The 21,408-nt window shown below is 32.8% G+C and overlaps 1 protein-coding gene across 3 annotated transcripts; it reads left to right on the top strand.

Moving 5' to 3' along the window:
• The first annotated feature begins 232 nt into the window (after window positions 1–232).
• LOC127252730 (protein RER1A-like) lies at window positions 233–3,428 on the top strand. Of its 3 annotated transcripts, none has more exons than XM_051277039.1 (4): window positions 233–432; window positions 1,147–1,529; window positions 2,740–2,920; window positions 3,054–3,428. In XM_051277039.1, the coding sequence occupies exons 2-4, from the start codon at window positions 1,174–1,176 to the stop codon at window positions 3,108–3,110; spliced, it is 594 nt and encodes a 197-aa protein (XP_051132996.1). In that variant the 5' UTR covers window positions 233–432; window positions 1,147–1,173; the 3' UTR covers window positions 3,111–3,428. The 3 variants fall into 3 exon arrangements, with proteins under 3 accessions (XP_051132996.1, XP_051132995.1, XP_051132997.1); XM_051277038.1 differs by having other exon boundaries at window positions 234–432; window positions 1,127–1,529; XM_051277040.1 differs by having other exon boundaries at window positions 237–432; window positions 1,127–1,529; window positions 3,057–3,428.
• The last annotated feature ends 17,980 nt before the right edge of the window (window positions 3,429–21,408 follow it).

Raw genomic sequence — 21,408 nt, forward strand, 5'->3', positions numbered from 1 at the left:
CGCTGAACAGTCTAACCATGACATGTTAAATATATGAAAAATTAATTGACATCTATACATGATATTAGACTAATCACAATAGACCAGAGAAACCATCCAAAGAAGTTAACCAAAGCAAAATAATAATAATCATAATAATAATAATAATAAATAAATAAATAAATAAATACACAATTGAGAGTGAGAAACCCACCATTTTGCTGTATATAGATATTTTATTTTCTATTATTATTATGGACGATGTGCGTCGTTTTGGAGGATTGGAAATCGTAATGAAGTCTGATGTGCATTCCACATGGGAGTATACGACGTCGTTGCGTTGCGTGTTCCTTCCATCACTCTGGAGATTCACAGGCTCCCAATTTTCATTTGACCTAATAATCTAAAACCTCCCGCGGAATTATTCTGCTTAGCCGCTATACTGTTTAGAAGGTAAACCCTAATCTGGTAATTGTTGTCAGCATTTCTTAATCGCTTTTGCTGGTGTAGGATTCATCGTTTTCCTAACTGGTATATATACGACATTCTGTCAAGGATTATGTTTTCTTTATCTCGGAATGTACTTGTATCGATCTGGTTCATTTGATTTCGTTGTTAGTAGTGACAGATTCGATGTCTTTTACAGAATTACGGAGATATTTGAGGTTTTAGATTTCATCATCATTTAATACCGTTAGAATAGTAATTGAGAATCTAAATTGTTATGGAGTTTGTTTTGGGATGAATTCAAGAGGGTTTGTTGGAGGCAAATTTTATTTTCGTTGCTTCTAGTTTTTTCACTATTCATACGCTGCTGGGCTGCATTTTGTGGCAAGCAGTGTAAATTTGGGTTCGTGTTGGCTTAATAAAAATTGTGTTATTGTTTAATTAAATCAAATGGAGAGTTTAATTAATAATTATTTCGGAGTAGCCTTGATTAGGATATATCTTATTTCCCTCTACTGGAAAATGGTATTTGTCTTGTTACTAATTTTTCCTTTTTCTTTTTTTTTTAATTTTTATGAACCTCAATGTATCCCTACTGCAATCTGATACACACACACACACACATATATATATATATATGGATTTGTGTGTTTGTGTGTACGCTTGCATTTTTAAATCTTAACCAGTCCCTTGATTGCAGACCAATATCATCTCTCTCAGATTTTCTGGAGTTTAAAGCCTTTAATAATGGAGGGGGTTGGAGGTGATGGTCCCCCAATAGCAGTAGCAGCTTTGAACCAGCGAAGGCATGAAGTGTCGAAACTTTTACAGTACTATTTAGATAAATCAACTCCCCATACTCTTTATCGATGGATTGGAACTTTAGCTGTATTGTGTGTTTATGCCCTGCGGGTTTACTACCTTCAAGGATTCTACATTGTTACCTATGGTTTGGGGATCTACATTCTGAATCTTCTCATTGGATTTTTGTCACCACTTGTTGACCCGGAGCTGGAGCCTACGGATGATGGCCCAGTGCTGCCCACAAAGGGCTCTGATGAATTCAAACCATTCATTCGACGCCTCCCTGAGTTCAAATTCTGGTATTTATATCTATTTTATTCGTTCACTATTTATGTCTTCATAAGAGTTTAATTGTATTATGCTCTGTAACATGTGTATTTATTTAGCATGCTTAGTTGCTTCTTATCAAATGTATTCCAAGATGTCTTTCAAACTTTATAATTCTTCCATCATAAGAAAGCACAATGAGGCAGTAGAAATTTGAAAATTCTGAATGCTTTCAGGACACAAGATTAGGTAAGAAAGATGCTTACCTGTTATCCCCAACATCTTCAGTTGCCTTGCATGTTGAACACATGTGCAAGATTTGGCCATAATTTTCTGACAATTAGTCTTTTGGGAAGAATAACTTAAAATTTTTAATGTTAATGATGTCTGGGATTTAGATGATGAACATCAAGCAACTTTTACTTGCAGATTTTCTCTGTTTTCCAGCTGAAGTGCTCAAGTGTTTTCTTCTATTTCTTGAATTGGTAGACCAATCTAATCCACTTGCATTCCACTTCCTGGATTTTTGATGAGTGCAAGGTGATCTTGTTGCTTATTGATATTTATCCCATTCTGTGTTAATTTAACACTATTTGAATTGCCACAAAGTGCAAGGCCTGTGCAATGGCATGGCGCATGGAGCGCACTATAAAACCCTAATAAATAAAAATAAATAATATCTAAATTGCTCCTTGTGCGCCTCAGCACACCTCTGGATGTAGTGTGCTCACCATAGCCAATGGCAAAGAGGCTGTGCCATGTGCCATGGGCCCATGGCATGCTGTTTACAACTACAGTTGAACATTATATACAGCAGCACACTGTTGACGTGATTGTTACTTGAAAGAACTCTTGTATTGTTAGGTTAGCTTAAGTATTATGTTTAAAATGTAATTTGTAGTACTTGGCTCTATCTGCCCTCCAGCTTGCATTCTTGTATTATTTGTATGAATTATAGTTTTGGTTTCATGGAAATGAAATCATATGCTAATGATATTGGAAGAATTTACTTTCTGGATTCTGGAAGGAATGAAATGCTTATGGTAGATATCTTACATTTATGTTGCCCATTTACATTTAAAGGTTTGTGAGTGACACTAGAATTATAGAAAGATATAAGTTTTTATTTACTTTATGTATCTTGATGAAGACATTGTACAATGGAAGAACTCCTGTTGTATGTATCTCTCTTTGTCAATAAAGAATCAATGCCGATGATGAATTTTGATTTTACATTTTCAGGTATACCATCACAAAGGCTTTCTGTATAGCAGTAGTGATGACCTTCGTTTCGATGTTTGATGTCCCGGTATTCTGGCCTATATTGTTATTCTACTGGCTCGTGCTCTTTGCCCTAACAATGAGACGTCAAATATCACACATGATCAAATACAAATATTTACCTTTCAACATTGGGAAGCAGGTGATATCAAAATTCTGTCTGCTCCACTGCAATATACTTTTTCTCGCCTAAAAGATACTATTTCAATTCTGGTTCTGAGTGTTGGTAATTTTTGGATAATGTTATTGTTAATCCTGAGGTTCTTGTCTCACAGCAGACATACAAAGGGAAAAAACCTGCTTCTAGTGTCAGCAGTCCCCGAGCAAACTGAACTTGACCTGGTTCATAGAATCGAGCCGATTTAGAAGTGCAGCGGAAATTTCAAGAGAAGGCAAAGGAGATGACAAAGCATAGCTAGAGCGTGAGGATTGTATTTACATTGAGATTTCGAGGAACACCTTACCCTACCCTACCCTGTTAGTGAATTCTCCTTACAGTAGTAGATTAGTTGCCTCTTGTTATTTCGTTGTGGCAGCAAAACTAAGAATATCATTGTTCGGAAAGGGAAGACTTCTTTTTCTGGGTGCAAGAATTGAATTATATTGTCTTTCTTATATTCAAGTTGATTGAACTTGATTTTTTGTTGTTATTATTATTTTTTTTTTTTTGTTTTGTTTTCTACTATTCTTCATACCCAACATGTTCTTTTGTTTTTATTCTTGCATTCTGTTTTTGCCCCTTCGAAGGGGTATTATGCAACAAATTAAAATAGACTATTTTATTGTAATACTCCAGAATTGGGTCGGTGCTAAGCCAACTCCCGTGGAGGAGCAGGTGCCAGACCATTTGAGGTTGAATATAAATTAAATTGATTGAATAGACTATTCATATCAACAATATGCACATTTTTTTTTAAAGCTCTACGTGACCGATGGGTAACCCCTAGGAAGTCTCCCAGGGTGGTCAGTCTACGATCTCGACACCCTCGACTTTGCGTGACTTGCGGACCGGGTATCACATTTATATAAATATTCTATGTATTTATTTGATACTTTTTATTTTTACAGTCCGAAATTCTCGGTCTCCACAGCCTTCGCCGAAGTTGGGTGTTCAGGTTCTTCGGGTACATCGGTTTCTATGTTAGTTCATTTCTTTGTTTGGATTTTTTGTTAATTTATTTTTAATTTTTTTTTTGTATTTTTGTCTATCGAATCCGGGCTAGGTTCTTTGGGTTCTCCTTTGATTTTGCCCGTCGGTGGTAGTTTGTAGTGAAAAAGTGAGCTTTGATTAGTTGCGGTTGAAATTTTGTTAAGGATCTATTTCGAACATATTGTTTTTGTGTTTCGAATGTGGGTTTGAGTATGGTATTTGGATTTGGTAATTCGGTCTAGAAAAATTATTTTTGTGGGTTTTTTATCCAAATTTGTTTGAAACCCTTTTGGGTTCTTAAGAATTTATATAGGTTTTGTAGGGGTGAAATTTGTTTGGGTGTTTTAGGTATCTTTTTATGTTATTCTTCGATCTATATTATTAAAATTTCAAATTATTTTTTCTTGAGAATTTATTATTGCGTTTGTTGATAAGAAGTTTAATTATTGTGTGTATTAACAACTTGTGGTTTTGACTATCGCATTTTAACTTTTGTTTATCAATGGAGATGCATTTAGCAGCTCAAAAAATCAAAATCCAGATGTACGGAAAATCTTGAACTAAGGTATAGGAGTCCAAATGCAAGAGTTGGACCTTTGCGGCTATTCGGGTCGTCGGTCCAACGAAGGAGACACAAGAAAAACTATTTTGCAATTGCCGAGTAGGAGCATGTTATTTCTTCTGTTGGCTTAATCTTGTAAGCACACGGATTGGAGAGTGGAGCAATGATGACAATGAAAATAACAACCCGGAGGCTGCATTTGTGGTTGAGCTTCTGAAAGAAAAAAAAAAAAATGATTGTGAATGAAACGTGTAAGTTGAAGAAGGTTGTGGAAGAACTACTCCATGAAATTAAAGTTTTGCGAGTTACAATGAGGTATATCAAGCTTGTCATGGTCGTTGTAGTAGAGTTTAGCATATTCAATTTTTTGTTTTAATTGGCGGGTATGTCCTCCATTCATGTTGATCCGAAACGTTTGGATGTTCCAATCGTAGTGACATTTGTTGATTAAACGAGATGGTTATATTTTATATTTGTAGAAAACTCGTTTGTTGACGAAGACGGTCATGCTTGTTGTCAATCCAACACTTATAAATTGTAGTAAACTTGATCGTATTTTAGATTTGTAGTAAACTCGTTTGTGGAGTTTGAAACTTAGACTACGATGTGCACAATATTATTAATTGTATTTTACATCCATACCATCTTACATGCAGATGAAGACATTACATGTTGTTTCTACTTTTCCTAAATACAAGAAAGGAATATACTCCTTAAACTAGGCACAAAACAAACGAAATATTCCAAAATATAGCAAATACACAATACTTTCCTTAACTTAGGCACAAAAGACAGGAAGTACACAATATTTCCATTGTCGTAGGCACATAACGTAGGGAAAAAAGGCATTCACAAGTCCAATTTATAGTGCTACCATAATAATAAAAAAAAAAAAACATACGATCAAACTGGTCCGTTTACACTGTAAACCTGTTTGAAATCTAACGGGTCATCATCACAAATCATACATTACAAAATTTCAAGAACGACCCTAGGAAAACCCACCAGCTAAGGACGCTTGACGCCCACCTAACCCGAGGGAGAGTAACATTCAAAGAAGTGATGACTAAGATAGACGTCAAGTCGCCAAACTTCTTTCCGTTGTCCCCGATGGACCCTGTGCATGCAAGGTACATTACATCGATTATCTAGAAAAATAATTGTTACAAGGTTGTATTTCTTACCAACTAAATGAAGAGGGTTTCGAGGCTTACCATATGCACCTGTGATGACTGAGTTGTTGGTGTCAATTTCTCTGCACCTTGGACAGTGGAAGCAACCTAACGAGCATTTGAAAAAAACACAATAGCCATCACTTTCATCGGCCCCTATAAAGTGATACTAAAAAAAAAATCAAGAACAAAATTAGCTGCTTACCTGTTGGGCATGAGAGCAATTTTCGAGCGGCTGGGTGGTGGGACCTATATTCGATGTGTTCTGCTGATTTGAAGTGCAACACCAGTTAGCATAAACGTAAACAATATGTGAGGCAAGGTTGCAAAAAATAGATATTGCATAAAACATGTTATTGTACTACATTAGATATTGTATTAAACAAAACTTCATATTGCTGCACCATTTTTGAATAAAAATTCATGTTGCTCCACTCACAATCTTTCCTGCACAAGGTTGTCACCTTCCTCTTTTTATTCTTTATGAGTTTCAAATCTCAATTATCTTATACTTTTCTTGGTTGACAAATTTCATTCCGACTTTCAAATCCAAGTCGGCTAAGTTTGTCATCATCCCATTCTTTGTATGTTGGGCCCTGTGCGTTGTCTGATCTGGACGGGCTATGAAGTACTTTGTCCTCCTCACTCGGTCCATCACTAAACCATCATTTTGTTTATGAATTTCCCCCCATCTGCCACTCCAACTCTCCAACCCTCTCAGTTTTTGCCCCCAGATGAGTTTTATCAACTGGGGTATCATCGTCAATAGGATCTTGCATGTCCTCCTCCATGAGTAAAGTATCTGAGCTAATGGTGCACTTCACATCCTCGCTCTCCCACTCTCCGGTATCCTCGCTTCACACTGCATTGTCACTCTTGATTTCATTCTCATTCTCCTGGTTGCCCTATTGATGGATCCGCACATCCTTCCAATATACGTCTGCATTCGTGTTGTCAAAGTCATCATCATCACCCTCATCTAAAAAATAAATTATAATATCAACAAAATAATTATATCAACGCTAAGGTGTGAGCATAACAAAAATAGAAGATTTACCTATCCCTTCTTCGTGTTGTGTCCCATATGCATCTACGATGGGGCTGCCATGCTCCTCCTTGCCCCAACCATGTGTGCCCATTGCTTCATTGCAATCAGTTCACATCGGCTCCCCCATGCCCATGTACTCGAAATCCTCATTCGTATCATCATCCCCTCGCTCTCCTCATTCAAATTTGGCCTTGAAATTCCTTTCCTTTTTAGAACCATTTATTCATCACGTAGATCAAATACACTAGTTAAGTCCTCAAGTCTATCCATTTGAAACTCTTCATTCCTAACACTGCAGATATCGTCCATAATGGTTGCCTCATAATCCTCAACAACTGCATAAGCTAGAACGCTACTTTTACCTACTTCCCGAAGTCATTCAAGCATAAAACTTTCATAAGCCCATTGTATGGCATGCCTGTACACATCACATATCTTCATTGGCAAGACCTTATCATCAGCATATATGGAAATTACATCTATACCGTAGTGAATCTTGAACATTTCCAGAATGTCTTTTTCGCATCTAATGAAATAAATTGGACCCTGAAGATTCATTCCATGAGGACTATCAGAGTTCTAATGTGTGAATGCTATAATACCTACCTTTCTTCCAGTGTGGCAATATATGACCAAGATAGCACCAAAATACATCCTATCCCTGTCGATACCTGGAAACCAAACAACCCTGCCACCCATGTAACGGAAACCAGGGCCCTCATACTCATACTCAGTGTATCCATCAACCCACATATATAATTATATATAGTGACTAACTTGTTTATTATATTGAGGACTACAATTACGTGAAATCTGCACCTTCAACACATTGAATATTTGAACCAACCAAATTACACACAATCAATAAGGGAATAAAGTAATTTGACCTAAAAAAGACCAAAATTACAACCTTTTCAACATAGGAACGCATCCGTGGCACATTATGTGGCTGACAGGATATGTTCACTCTTCATACCAAAATGAAACTGAAAGCAATTGTTGTTTTGCACAAAAATATATTCATAATCACAATTCAAGAGTGATTTGAGGAACTTTACCGAAATGAGAAGGATTTCATGTTTGGAGCCCTAGAATCACCGGTCATCTATCAAAATGCCATGGACTTACGAAGCCACAGCTAGACCGGAGCCGGCGTAGCGAAAATTACAGGAGTGAACGGCGACGGCGACGGCGGGCGGAAGATAGGTCGGAGGTCTGGCATTGGGACTGGGAGAAGGAGAATCGCAAATTCAGGGTGTGATTGTGTTTCTCCTCGGTTATGTTATATATGCTTTCCTTTTTTTTTCCTTTTTAAAGGTAAAAATTCTCATAGCAGTATAATGGTTCCCATAACAAAAGTTAACGCCGCCAGTGGATTTCGTAGAAGGAACGAGTGCGTAATATTTTTTAAATTTTGAGTAGGTAATATAGAATTTTAATGGGAATTTGCAGCAAATTATGAAAATCACAGAAAGATTTTATATTCCCTCTCAGATACCGTGTGTTATATTGTAGACACCGTATAATTTGTAGATAATCAAGAATATATTAGTGAAAATAATTATTTTATAATATAAATAATTATAAATTAATATTAAGATAACTAATCAGTCTAATTAAAAATAAAAAAAATAAAATTAAAAAATTTAAAATGAAATTAAAGTGTGTAATCATTTTCAAAAAAATGAAAGTGACATGGTATGTGAACGGACATAAACGGCAATGTGGACATAGTATCAGGGACTGAGGGAGTATTATTTTCTCTAATTTTATTAATATTCATTGAAAAATATGTTTTAAGACAAAATTGTGGGTGAACAAATTCAGAATATTTTGTAACAATTGATATAAAAAAATAAAATAACAAATATGCGGGACATATTTAATAGATTAACATTAGTGATTTTTGTTACGATTTTTGTTGGAACAAAAAAAAAAAAATTGTGTTTGTCAACTTTTTTCTTCTTATTTGTGTTGATCTTTTATCCGTAATAACTACAGTTATAACAAAATTTGGTATGTATGTATTTGATACATATATGAAAACGTAACAAAAAGGTCAATATGAAAATAATAAATAATTTTTTTAAAAAAATCTATATAAAATTTAATAAAAAATAATTTATTTGTTTCGATAGTTTATCGGCCGTAACAACTACAATTATAACAATACGTAATTCTATATGTATTTGTTATGTATATAAAACCGTAACAAAAAAATCAATATTATAATTATAAATATTTTTTTTAAAAAAAAAACAATTTATATAAAATTATTTTAAAATAATAATAATTAAAAAAAATCAAGAATAAAAATTATGTTAACACTTTCTCTATTTTTTCAATATATATTAACCACTTAAAAACATATATTTATAAAATTATTTAAAATTTTTTAATAATTTAAAAATAATAAGGATAGAAAGTATGTTATATTGTACACTTAGTGCACTCATGTACAATACATCGATGCTACGCAGTGATTGTGTATACTTTTGATTTCTTCCAAGTGAAGTACTAATGTGTATAAATAATGGATGCACACCCTTAATGAAAGATATCAATTCTTGCATTTACTCTCTCAATTTGCTTACGTTTCCCATAATTATCCCTATAGTGTATTACATATATATAATATATATTCATTATATATTACATACACACAACATACATACACACGCACATACAATAAATACACTATATAATATATATATCCTGCCCACTCACATATCCATATATATATATTTCATATTATATTATATTATAATATATATACAATATATAAAATAGTAGCTAGTGGTAGAGATAGTTAATATTTCTATTGGCTAATCCTATAATAATATTCCAACGTGTTAACATTTTCACAAACATTTTCACAAACTTTTCCAAAAGTTTTTCCAAAAATAATAGGGATAGATGTGCATCTCTGCACAACAATTTAAAGAATGCAATGCTAGTTTCTCTCTACCATGTATCCTATTTGCGACAGAATAATTTGTTTTTTTTTTTAATTATTATTATTTTGTATTTTATTTTAAATATATGTATATATTAATTTTTTTGAGATTTTTATATAAAATTTTATTCACTAAAAAATACTCTCTCCGTACCAGATACCGTGTCTGCTACACTGTAGACACGGTATTTTAGGAGGGGTGTAATTAGTAGATAATTAATAATGTATTAGTGAAAATAATTATCCTATAATATAAATAATTATAAATTAAGATTAAGATAACTAATTAGTTTAATTAAAATTAAAAAAAAAATTAAAAATTTAAAATGAGATTAAAGTGTGTAATTATTTTTCAAAAAAGGAAAGTGATATGGTATGTGGGACGGACAGAAACGCCAACGTGGACATGATATCGAGAACGGAGGGAGTAATATAATATTGATATATTTTTTTCATGAATTTTTTAATTAGATATAATCAGTTAGTCATAATAAATATTTTTTATTATCTTCTAATTTATTCAAAAAAATTACAAAAAATATAAATAAAAATATATATAATGACTAAATATGTTTAACATTAGTAAATTTAAAAATAATACTCCTCTGTCTCACTCCAAAGGAACAATTTGGAGTTTTGTAGTAAATTAAGAAATAAAAATATTTTATTGGTTAGTAGAAATGTGTAATAAGTTTTGACATTTTTGCCCTTTGATTTTATGCATAAATTAATTGTATATGTAATAATATATTTGTAATTTAGGTAAAAATTAAAGGTATTTTGACATTAGTTTACTAAATTAGAAAATAAATATTTTTAAGTGAGATGAAAGAAAATCGTAAAAATGATACTTTAAGAACAGATGGAATATAAGTAACAATATTGATAATAAAAAAACAACAACCATAATGATATTTGTAATGTAATAGTAAAATCGAAACACATAAAATTTGTGAAGAAATATAAGAAGATATGAAGTTGGAATACGTTACAATATGCATAGAATATTCCTATTTATAATACAAATAGTTGTACCTTGAATTGACGATTGTACTAGTTTTTTTACACAATTTTTATTTTTATAATTTAATATAAAATCGATTAAAAAATATCTACTCCCTCCATTTCAACTCAAAGTACCACTTTTACTATTTTCGTTTATCCCACTCTAAAATACTCATTTCCTATTTTAGAAAAAATAATCATACACTAATATCAAAATATTTTTAATTTTTATTTAAATTACATAGATACAATTACTTTATACATAAAGTCAAATGACAAAGATATCAAAATCTCTTACACACTTCCACTAACTAATAAAATACTACTCCCTCCATCCCGGCTATCGTGGCACCTTTACTGCATATACAAGAATTTAGGAGGAGTATCATTAGTAAATAATTTAAAATGTATTAGTAAAACTAATTGTAGTACAATAAAAATAATTTTAGATTAAGATTAAAATAACTAATTAGTCTAATTAAAATTAAAATTTTAAAAATAATATTAATGTGTATAATTTTTTTCCAAAAAAAAGAAAAGTGACAGAATAAGTGGTACAAATAAATATAGACATAGTAAGTAGGACGAAGAGAGTATTATTTATTTATCCATTATAAAACCTCAAAAGACCCATTTGAATTGGGACCGTTGGAACAATATTTTTTAAAATTTTTTTTTAAGATACATAAATATAAATAATTGTACTGTAAATTGAATTTTTACATCAAAATAACTTTCATTTAATTGATCATTGTGTTTGTGTCTTACAAAATATTTACTTTTGTCGTTGTAATATTAAATCAAACTGAAATTATCTTATGGGTTGGGATCATCGGTCCAAACTTACCTAATTTAACCAATTCATCCAATCAAAACTAAACATGTGTGTACTTGTTTGTTTATATTTTTTATTTTGTTAAAAACTAAAATCTAATTAATTTACCAAATATTTGTACAATAGTCCCCACTACTCATTTATTTTCTACCTATCTTGGCATTTCATAAACCTTAATCACGCATCCCATCTCACTTCTCCATCGTCCCCAAATTAGGTCGATCTTCCGTTGCTCCCGCTTCCGCTAGTACCAGTGCAACAGCCCAATCCAGCCGTTCCCGCCCAGACGCAAAGCTCCGACCCCCTCTCTATTTATGCTATTTCATTCTCTCTTTCCAAATTCGGTGAAGCTAAAGATAAACATAAAACTCGTGTTTTTTCTCTTTTTTCTTTTTTTCAGTAAAATCTAATTTTATAAAATTAGTAGATGATAATAATAAAGTAAAACACGTAGAAGAAAAAGAAAGTACCTTCAAAGAATCGGGAACGCCCAAATAGAGCTTCTCAGCCGTAGAAGACTAATTAAGGTAATTAATTTTCTATTGGATTATTTATATATCTTGATGTATTTTTATGAAAATTTATGTTTAATTGTAATTTATTATTTATTTTTATGGAGATAATATATATTTATCTTGTTGCGCTTTTATGAAAATTTCTATTTGCATTTATGAGAAATCAATTTGCTACTTTTGGCTGATGTTTTTTTGGTTTACAGTATAGCCTCATCTACCTCTTCTGTTGACTCAGAAGTGATTTGTTCGTGTTGCACACTGGTAAGAATGTGGATTTCATATACCAAACACAATCTGAGAGCTTTGTATTGGTGTTTTATGGTTGAGAATGTGTATGCGAATTGATTTGTATGTGATAATTTTGTATTGTGTTTTATGGCTGTGAATATATATAATTGAGATGTGTGTGATAATTTTGTAATGTGTTTTATAGTTGGCACTGTATGTAATTGGGTTGTGTGTAAAAATTTTATATTGTATTTTATGGTTAAACATGTATGTGAATTGATTCGTGTGTGATAATTTTGTATTGTATTTTACGGTTGTGAATGTATATAATTAGGTTGTGTGTGATAATTTTATAATGTGTTTTATGGTTGGCACTGTATATAATTGGGTTGTGTATAAAATTTTTATATTGTAATTTATGGTTAAACATGTATGTAAATTGATTTGTATGTAAATGTCAAGCCTGTCCAACTTTTGACCAACCAAAAGATGATTGTCCATAGGTACAACAGGCGGTAATAGACGAGCAAGTTTTTGTTTCCTACATTGATTTTAGCTTCTGGACTTTTGAAATTCAAACCTGTCAGCTCCTTCACTGTTTGAATTGTGTGGCGTGGGATTTTGTCTGGATTTTGTGTTAGTTGCTAGCTTTTTATTTCTAGCTTGTTTGGAACAATGATTGGAACTATTGTTAGGATCTTTTGTCAAGATCTTTTGTCTTCACCTTTTGGCTTGATTTCCCGGGTATGCCCGGAGTAGTTGTATATAACTCATTATTATTTATTATTATGATGATGATTATGATATATCTCATTCATCTATTACCACCCTATAATAAAATTTAACTTCTCATTATTGTTATGAAACCTGCTTACAATAAAAAAGTTAGTAAATTAATTCATTTTAATGGAAACTCATATCATCAAAAATGATACCTCAAGCAACTCGGTAAATTTCATTGAATAAGACGACTCACTGTGGTAAAGAGATGGTATGCTTGGTATTGAATTAATTACTGTGATCTAAGAAAGTTGAGAAAAATATATCAAAACTATTACAAATCAAATATGATTTTTTTTTTTCTAAACGACGCAAGAGCAAATAAATTTCTTTTAAAATATTCAAAATAAAATTGAACCTGCTATGAAGGGATCTGATAAGGCTACAATGGAACGCTACCAGATAGATATGCCTCATTAATGGTTGACTACAGAGCAAATAAATTTATCATAATTTTTTTGAATAAATAAAGACTTTTACATTATAGTAAATTGTTTGCACCTGGGTTTCCGTTAAACATTCATGTCCTCGAACTTCAGATTATTTTTTCTTTTTTACCGTTGTTTCATTCTAATGCGCATTTTGGCCTTTTACACGAACGTATCTTTGCCTTGTTCTTTATACCTTTATACATAAGTGTTTTCTTCTTTATTCATACCAGCATTGTCAACTTCCTTCATAGATGATGAATGCTATTTTCAGCGATATAGCTGTTCACTCATTTTTTCAGTCGTCCTCAACACTGTATCTCTGGCAAACTCATATGATTCCTTGCTTTCTAAAGCCATTGAAATGCCAGTTTGTTGCATCATAGACTCAAATCCTTATAGCGCAAGCTTTACTCTTTTTCTCGGTCATCCGTAGCGTGGTCATCGCCATGCATTCCACTATGAGAAACACCTACCATTGCATCTTTTGTCCACCTCTTTAATATCTATTGACCGGCGATCTTACAAACTTCATTTTTGGTGATAATTTTCAGTCCATGAGAACAGAATATCCCAAAAAAAATCAAGTTTCTTGCAGCTGCATGCAATTGTCCTATCTGATGAATCGTATTTGACAAAATGGTACCTCGAACTCTCAACATAGCTAACATGATATTTTGTAATGCTTTCATGTGTTCTAGTAACAACACTTACACAATCATACGCTTTCCCAAATTCCTTCTGGAAAATTTTAAATACTTCTGGGGTATACACACTCGCGGCATGTCTCAGGAGCTGAGTTGGCATTGAGAGAATATGTGCACTGATACTTGCTTTAAAATCGGCATGCAACTGTGCATATCGATGAGATTTGATCAAATTTTCCAACTTTTCAAAAAATAGCCGCAAATTGTTCTTCGAACTTACATATCTCTTAACTACAATACTAATACTTTCACCGGGTTATGTCGTCGTAATTGTAGACATTAAAAAATTAAATGCCTAAATTAAAAAAAAATGATGTATTTTGGAAGAAAATAAAATTCCAATAAAATGAATATATAGTATTTAATTATGCACATATGTTAATTTTTGTACAATAAATATCAACCATTAATGCAAAAATCTGCTTAAAATGGAAGATATCGTACAAATATTATGTGCATAAATAGAGCCATAATAAATTTGGCAGCAAAATAAATTAATCTTGTCAATAAAGAAAGTATATAAATTAATATCTTCCAAAATAGACAATGATATAAACATTTTGACGAGAAATGAAGGTGCACAATCAAGTCCGTCAAGAATGGAAAACAACATCTGATGGAAAATGAAAGATTATAAAATCTTTCTATTGGGAAATCAGAACGCACCACATGGCATCATTCAAAAAGGAAGCCGAGGTCACCCCTTCTTTATAAATAGGAGTCATGGTCAATTCATTTGAGACACCGAAGTTACATCGAGGATTCAAACAAAGGGGTAAGTCTCTAGATTCTCTCTGTATTGTTCTTCATGTTCTTCGTGTCCTTCGAAGAGTTCTTCGTCGAAAGTCACTGATTTGGATAAATGATCCAATATTAGTTGACGAAAAGATGGATTCAATGTTCTTCATCGTATGCCCAAGCCGAAGAAAGGATCAAAGCTCCAAAAGCCGTTGAAGGATCCGTCAAAGCCAAGGAAGAGCTTCCCAAGTTCATCCCAAAGCTTCAAGGTGTTCGTCGCATTCTTCGTAAAAAGCATCAACCAGGCTCTCTTCGATCTAAAAGTCAAAGGGACACGCCGCCAAAAGTGTTATGGAGCACCAAATCCACCTCCTCAAAGATCAAAGTCGCGGATCATCCACAAAAGACATCAAATCCAAAGCTGAGGATCAAATTGCCCGCGGGGAGACCAAAGCCCTCCAAAAGCGGCAAAGACAAACAAAGATCAAAGCCTCGGATCGTTCAAAGAAGACGTCAAATCCAAAGCCGACGATCAAATCGCCCCTACGGTGACCAAAGCCCTCCGAAAGGCGGCAAAGCCAAACCAAAGATCAAAGCCTCGGATCGTCTAAAGAAGACATCAAATCTAAAGCCGATGATCAAATCGTCCACACGGAGACCAAAGCTTTCCAAAAGGCGGCAAAGTCAAATTAAAGATCAAAGCCACGGATTGTCCAAATAAGACATTAAATCCAAAGCCGATGATCAAATCGCCCACACGGAGACCAAAGCTCTCCAAAAGGCGGCAAAACAAAACCAAAGATCAAAGTTTCGGATCATTCAAAGACGACATCAAATCCAAAGGCGACGATTGAATCGTCTACACGGAGATCAAAGCTCTCCAAAATACGGCAAAGCCAAATCAAAGATCAAAGTCTCGGATCGTCCAAAGAATACATCAAATCCAAAGCCAACGAAAACCAAGTTGGAAAATAAATCGACCCAGAAGGATAATCAAATGACCCATTTAGAGAATAGGACCCGCTTTAAATCCAAATTAAATATAATTTGTAAAAATTTGTGTTTATTAAAAATAATATAATTTCTTGTCCACAGTAATATCAGCAAAAACGAATTGACGACCATATACCAAAGCCCATTTTTCTTTCATTTTAAATAACTTTCTCAACTATGCATTTTCCACTAACATTTTATTCCATTCATGCAAAAACTCATCATCTTCATCAAAATCGTAAATATATTTCCCAAAATTATGCACAAAGTTTTTATGCTCACTGAAGACACCACTCAAATGTATGTAGCATTTTGATAAATATGCCATATTTATAACCTAGAAAACAAAACAAATTACGTAATTATTCTACGGAAAAGTATGTATATGTTACTAAAGTAAAACTTTAAGTTTATTAAACTATTTATGTCTAATAAAAAACCTGTGATGAGTCTCATGCCACCTCGAAGCCAATACATTTGCCATTGCTTGATCTTGATCTGTCAAAATAGTAGTCGGTCTTCTTTCGTACATAGTACTGACGAATGTGTCAACAACCACTGAAATAAGGGAATAATCTCGTCGTATAAAAGTGCTGCACCAAAAGCCACTGTTTGTTTGTGGTGGTTAACACCAACAAACAAGGCCAATGGATGATTTTCCCTAATCTTTCTATACGTAGTTGTCAAAAGAAACTACGTCTCCAAAATCAATATAATCTGCTCGCATTCTCCCGTCAGCCCAAAATATGTTTGTTATCATACCATCTTCATCCACTTGAATATAATACGAGAAATTTAAATCTCTACTTTACATCTCTTGCAAATATTCCAACACCCCTCCAGTACCTCCCACCTCCATGTACTTTGTCATTTTCGATCGCAAGTAATTTTTAATATCTTGCCTTGTAAATTCCAAACTATCCCGACTACCGGCTTCCTTAACCATTAAATCATGTGAGACTTTTGGAGCAAGCCCCACGTGTTTGGCTATATCAATTTGCCCAGGATGGACCTCATCTATCCTCTTATACGACAGGAAAAAATGAGTCTTCTGAGGACTAGTGAGCCGATGAGTGTGTTGAGAAATAAACTCAAACACTTCGTATTTTTCATTATCTTTAAATCGAATTCTCATCATTGCCTTACAGCCGAATCTTGTTATTGCCCGCGGAGCTCTTATATTATTATATCTTTTATTTTCCCCCATTGTACCTTCGGCACTTCAAGAGAACATTCTAAATTTTATCCTTCATATTCGATCTCTATGCATTTTATGTCTTTTTATACCAAAACCTGTTTTCCTAGCATATCCTAAGTAAAACTGATAAGCGTCTTCTTCATTGTCAAATTCCTTTCCAATTTGAGGTTTTTCTTCTATAGAAATATGATGATTATATGGTTGATCATTATTTTCCATATTCGTAAAATCTAATCTACGTGAAGAAGAAGATCTATTCATGTTTGACTCGTCAATCTCTATTATCTGTAATTTAAAAATTCAAACAAATATCATTTAAAAATTTCAGCCAACATCATTTAAAAAGACTAATAATTTATTACAACAAAAAACTAAAAAATCAACCGATCCACTTTTGCACAAAATCCCAATAAAAATCAATGATAATCCATAGAATAGATACGTGAACAAATTCAACTAAAATAATACTACTACAGAAATATAGAGAAAAGTAAAGTCTTAATTTCAAAATTCTACTGACTTTATTAAAGATCAAATACAAGACCTACATTTCAAATCCGCTGCGGACATTCATCGAACACTTGCTAAAATGTTCCATAATTATTTAAAATAATTATTGATTATTTTTATATTTCTTCTGAATAGATTGTATACAAATTAAATAATAATAGTAAAAGTAATAGTAATAGAAAAAAAGCTTTTGTATTGTGTTATGAAGGTATATAAATACGGTATAATAAAAAGAAAATTAAAAAAAAAACCCTAGAGTGGGAAGAGTGGAAAAAAAACAAGATATAAAAAAATATTACCTGTTATCAGTTCTCTTAGCGGCGGAAAGATTGGGTCGGAAAGTGAAGTCAATATGGAGAAAGCAGAGCAGAGAATGATTGGGGTCTGATGGTAAAATCGATTTGCAGAACAAAGAGAAATGAATGGAAGAATTGAGAGAGAAATGATAGGGACTATTGTGCAAATATCATGTAAATTAATTAGATTTTGATTTTTAACAAAATAAAAAATATAAACAAGTACACACATGTTTAGTATTGATTGGGTGAACTAGTTAAATTGGGTAAGTTTGGACCGATGATCCCACTGCTTATTTTATATATATTTTTATTTAAAGACACATTAATACAAATTATTGGACTGTAAATTGAATTGATTGTACTAGTTTTTTTTTTTTTTTTACATAATTTTTACTTTTATTATGGCAATATCAAATCAAATTGAAAATATCAAATAATTTTTAATTTTTTATTTAAAGACCCATAAATACAAATAATTGAAGCGTAAATTAAAATTTCACATCAAAGTAACTTTAATTGAATTGATTAATGAGTTTCTTACAAAAATTGAATTTTATCATTGTAATATCGAATTAAATTGAAAATATCTAATAATTTTTTATTTCAAATACACCAAATATACATAATTGTACCGTGACTTGAATTTTCACATCACATTAAATTTTATTGAATTATTGTACCAATTTTATACATATTTTGGACTCTTTTTATTGTAACATTAAATCACATTTATTATTATAACTCGTACTATATCTTCAAATAGTTGTGGGAAGATTTTTCAACAATGATGCGTATTCTTCTCAAAATCAACAAATAATTTACATTGAGAAAAGATCGCGATGAAGACCACAATCATTTATTTAACGATTATTTTGTCGAAATCCTCTGTACACGATGATCAATTTCATTGTAGGTTTCAAATGGGGAAGCATGTATTTTTTTTGCATTGTCAATCATCTTACAAATAAAGTGGAATATTTTCAACAATGTCCAGAGGTTACGGGAAGGCTTAGTCTATCACCAATATAAAAGTGTACAACCACCTTATGCATGTTGGCTTATGGGTTTGCTACTGACAATATAGATAACTATTGTAACACCCTGGTCAGCTCAAGCTAGAGTATTACCGTCACGCTACACCGAAAGACTCTTGCATTAACCAACAAACCTCACATTGTAGTGTTGAGGCTAAAATACCCAATACAAGAAAATAAGAAGAAAATTAAAAGATAAAGCTCATTGGCTTATCATATAAATAAATGAAGTTTGAGTCCATATCATAAGCCAGAAATTAGTTCATAAAACCTTAATTCTTAAAACATTAGTAGTAAATTCAAAAGCATCGTAATAGATGGAGAAAATTGCAAAAAAATATCACACATTTATATCCTATTATCATTTTTATCTTGTATTTATCTCTCTGAAAAAATATATTCCACATGTTCACAAAATTCGCTATTTATTTCCTTTGCCCGTGCGTGACATTCACACCACACCCCCTTACGCGCAATCTCGCGCGGCGAAATGATAGAAATAACAACTTTTGCAAATATGTGGAATATATTTTTCCAGTGAGATAAATACAGGACAAAAGTGATAATGAGGTATACGTGTGAGATATTTTTTGCAATTTTCCCGTAATAGATGAGATATATCTATTTCTTCAAAATGGATCATACCACATGGATGCATTATTTAAGTTTAGCGAGAGCACCATTACCTACAAAAATTTGTAGAAAGGGGATCAACACGATGATCGAGTAAGCACAATGAATCAAAGGTAAATTAATACGGTATATGCCAAGAGCCACATGTCAATTGATCAAGCTATTTTGGTAATTAATTGAGTTTAGCTTTTCAGCAAATAGAGATTTTTGATTGGTTAAAACAACCTTGAACCTTAAAATATGACAAATGATCAAATATAGAATTATAATGAAAATAATATTGTTGTAGACCCTAAAATACAAGATCATAATTGATTTATAGTATTTGGCTAGTGAGTTTTCAAATCGAACACAAGGATTTTAAGTTGCAAAACTAAATCAAGAAATATTATTGAGTCTAGCTAATTCAGAAAAGCGGTAAAATCTTGTTCTCGAGCAAGCCGAACAACAGTAAGATGCAATAAAGTAAAGAAATCAATAAAGTGTGAGGGGCAACGACAGTGAACAGAGCCGTGGTTTACGAGCAGTGAATGTAGTGAGTGCGTTGGTGAGCAGAGCGGCAAGGATGAAAGTGAGCGAAATATATATATATACATGTGATGGTTGGTGAGCGGTGAGTGATTGCGAAAGTGAGTAAATGAGCGGTGATAATAACAACGATAAAGATGAATAGAGGTGCTTGTGTTGATCTGTGCGTTAACAAAATAGATAGATTTTCATGGCTGAAATGAGTGGATGATGAAGGTGAAATAACAATACATATATATAATGTGAAGCGACATAAGTAAGGATGTGATCATATTTCTTCATTTAAACCAAATTCTTGACTCACTGGTACTTGTCCTTAAGAGATTTACAACAAGACTTCAATGATACCCAGCTTCAGAACATTATAAGCAAGAAAAACTATTATCACTAGACATTTTTTTAGACCCGATAGACAAGCGCGTATGTTTAATTAATTATTCTGGAAATCTGTTTCATTATTGGTTTTACCCTTCTGATACCTCCCTTTAATTAAAATTGAATTCAAAACAACAATTAAGCAGGTCGACAAGGCTCCCGCATACTTAATTATGGTGAACTACATAAAATCTGTTAATGAATACGACGTAAAATTAGACTTTGATAATCAATTCTTCCGATGCTCTTTCCATAACAAGTAAAAACTCCATATTTAAACAATCAAATACAAACATGAATTTTGAAATGAAGTTGAGGATGAAGAAATATTGATATTGAATTACTTCTAGAAAATGGTAACTCTACATTAATAAAGTTGTAACAAAGCAATAAAGAAAGCTGTAAATCTGCCTAGAAAGCAACTGAAAACTGGGTGGTCAGGAGATGAGAGAATTTCCACTCTCCCGACCTCCTTCTCTAACTAAGAGAACTCCCTTACAAGATTGGAGCTCTCGGGAAATGAATAGAATAAAAGCAGAGTATCACAATATAATCTATGATTTATTAAACAAGAAATCTAGCTCTATTTATAGAATTCTGGATCGGTAGTTAGCGGTAGTTGAGCGACTACAGAGCAACAGTTGAGGGCGGTTGGAATGTTGTTGTAACCGCTGGGCAGTTAGGTTGGTTGAATGGTTGGAACCATCATAACTCGCATCTTGCTCGCTCATTTGCGGGACTGCATTAGTTGGGCACAAATCTTCCTCGCTTGCCTTACTACACTTGGCTTGGCTGGAGAGCATCAGCACAACTCAAACGAGACTGTCATCACTAGCCAGCAATGGATGGCTAACCGCTGAGAGTTCCACACTTAATCAATTCTTCGAACTTCTGGATCATCGCTTGTCGGCAGTGGACGTCTAGCTAGCTAACTGG

Source organism: Andrographis paniculata, unplaced genomic scaffold, assembly GCF_009805555.1.
Source record: "Andrographis paniculata isolate CXL003 unplaced genomic scaffold, ASM980555v1 Contig46END, whole genome shotgun sequence".
In the NCBI taxonomy this organism is placed as follows: Eukaryota; Viridiplantae; Streptophyta; class Magnoliopsida; order Lamiales; family Acanthaceae; genus Andrographis; species Andrographis paniculata.

What these genes read in the sequence shown, in the direction of transcription:
- LOC127252730 (XM_051277039.1), top strand. Translation starts at nt 1,174, where the DNA reads ATGGAGGGGGTTGGAGGTGATGGTCCCCCAATAGCAGTAGCAGCTTTG. An exon ending in CTCCCTGAGTTCAAATTCTG is followed by an intron (nt 1,530 to 2,739) that starts GTATTTATATCT and finishes TTACATTTTCAG; the next exon opens with GTATACCATCACAAAGGCTT. An exon ending in CTTTCAACATTGGGAAGCAG is followed by an intron (nt 2,921 to 3,053) that starts GTGATATCAAAA and finishes CTTGTCTCACAG; the next exon opens with CAGACATACAAAGGGAAAAA.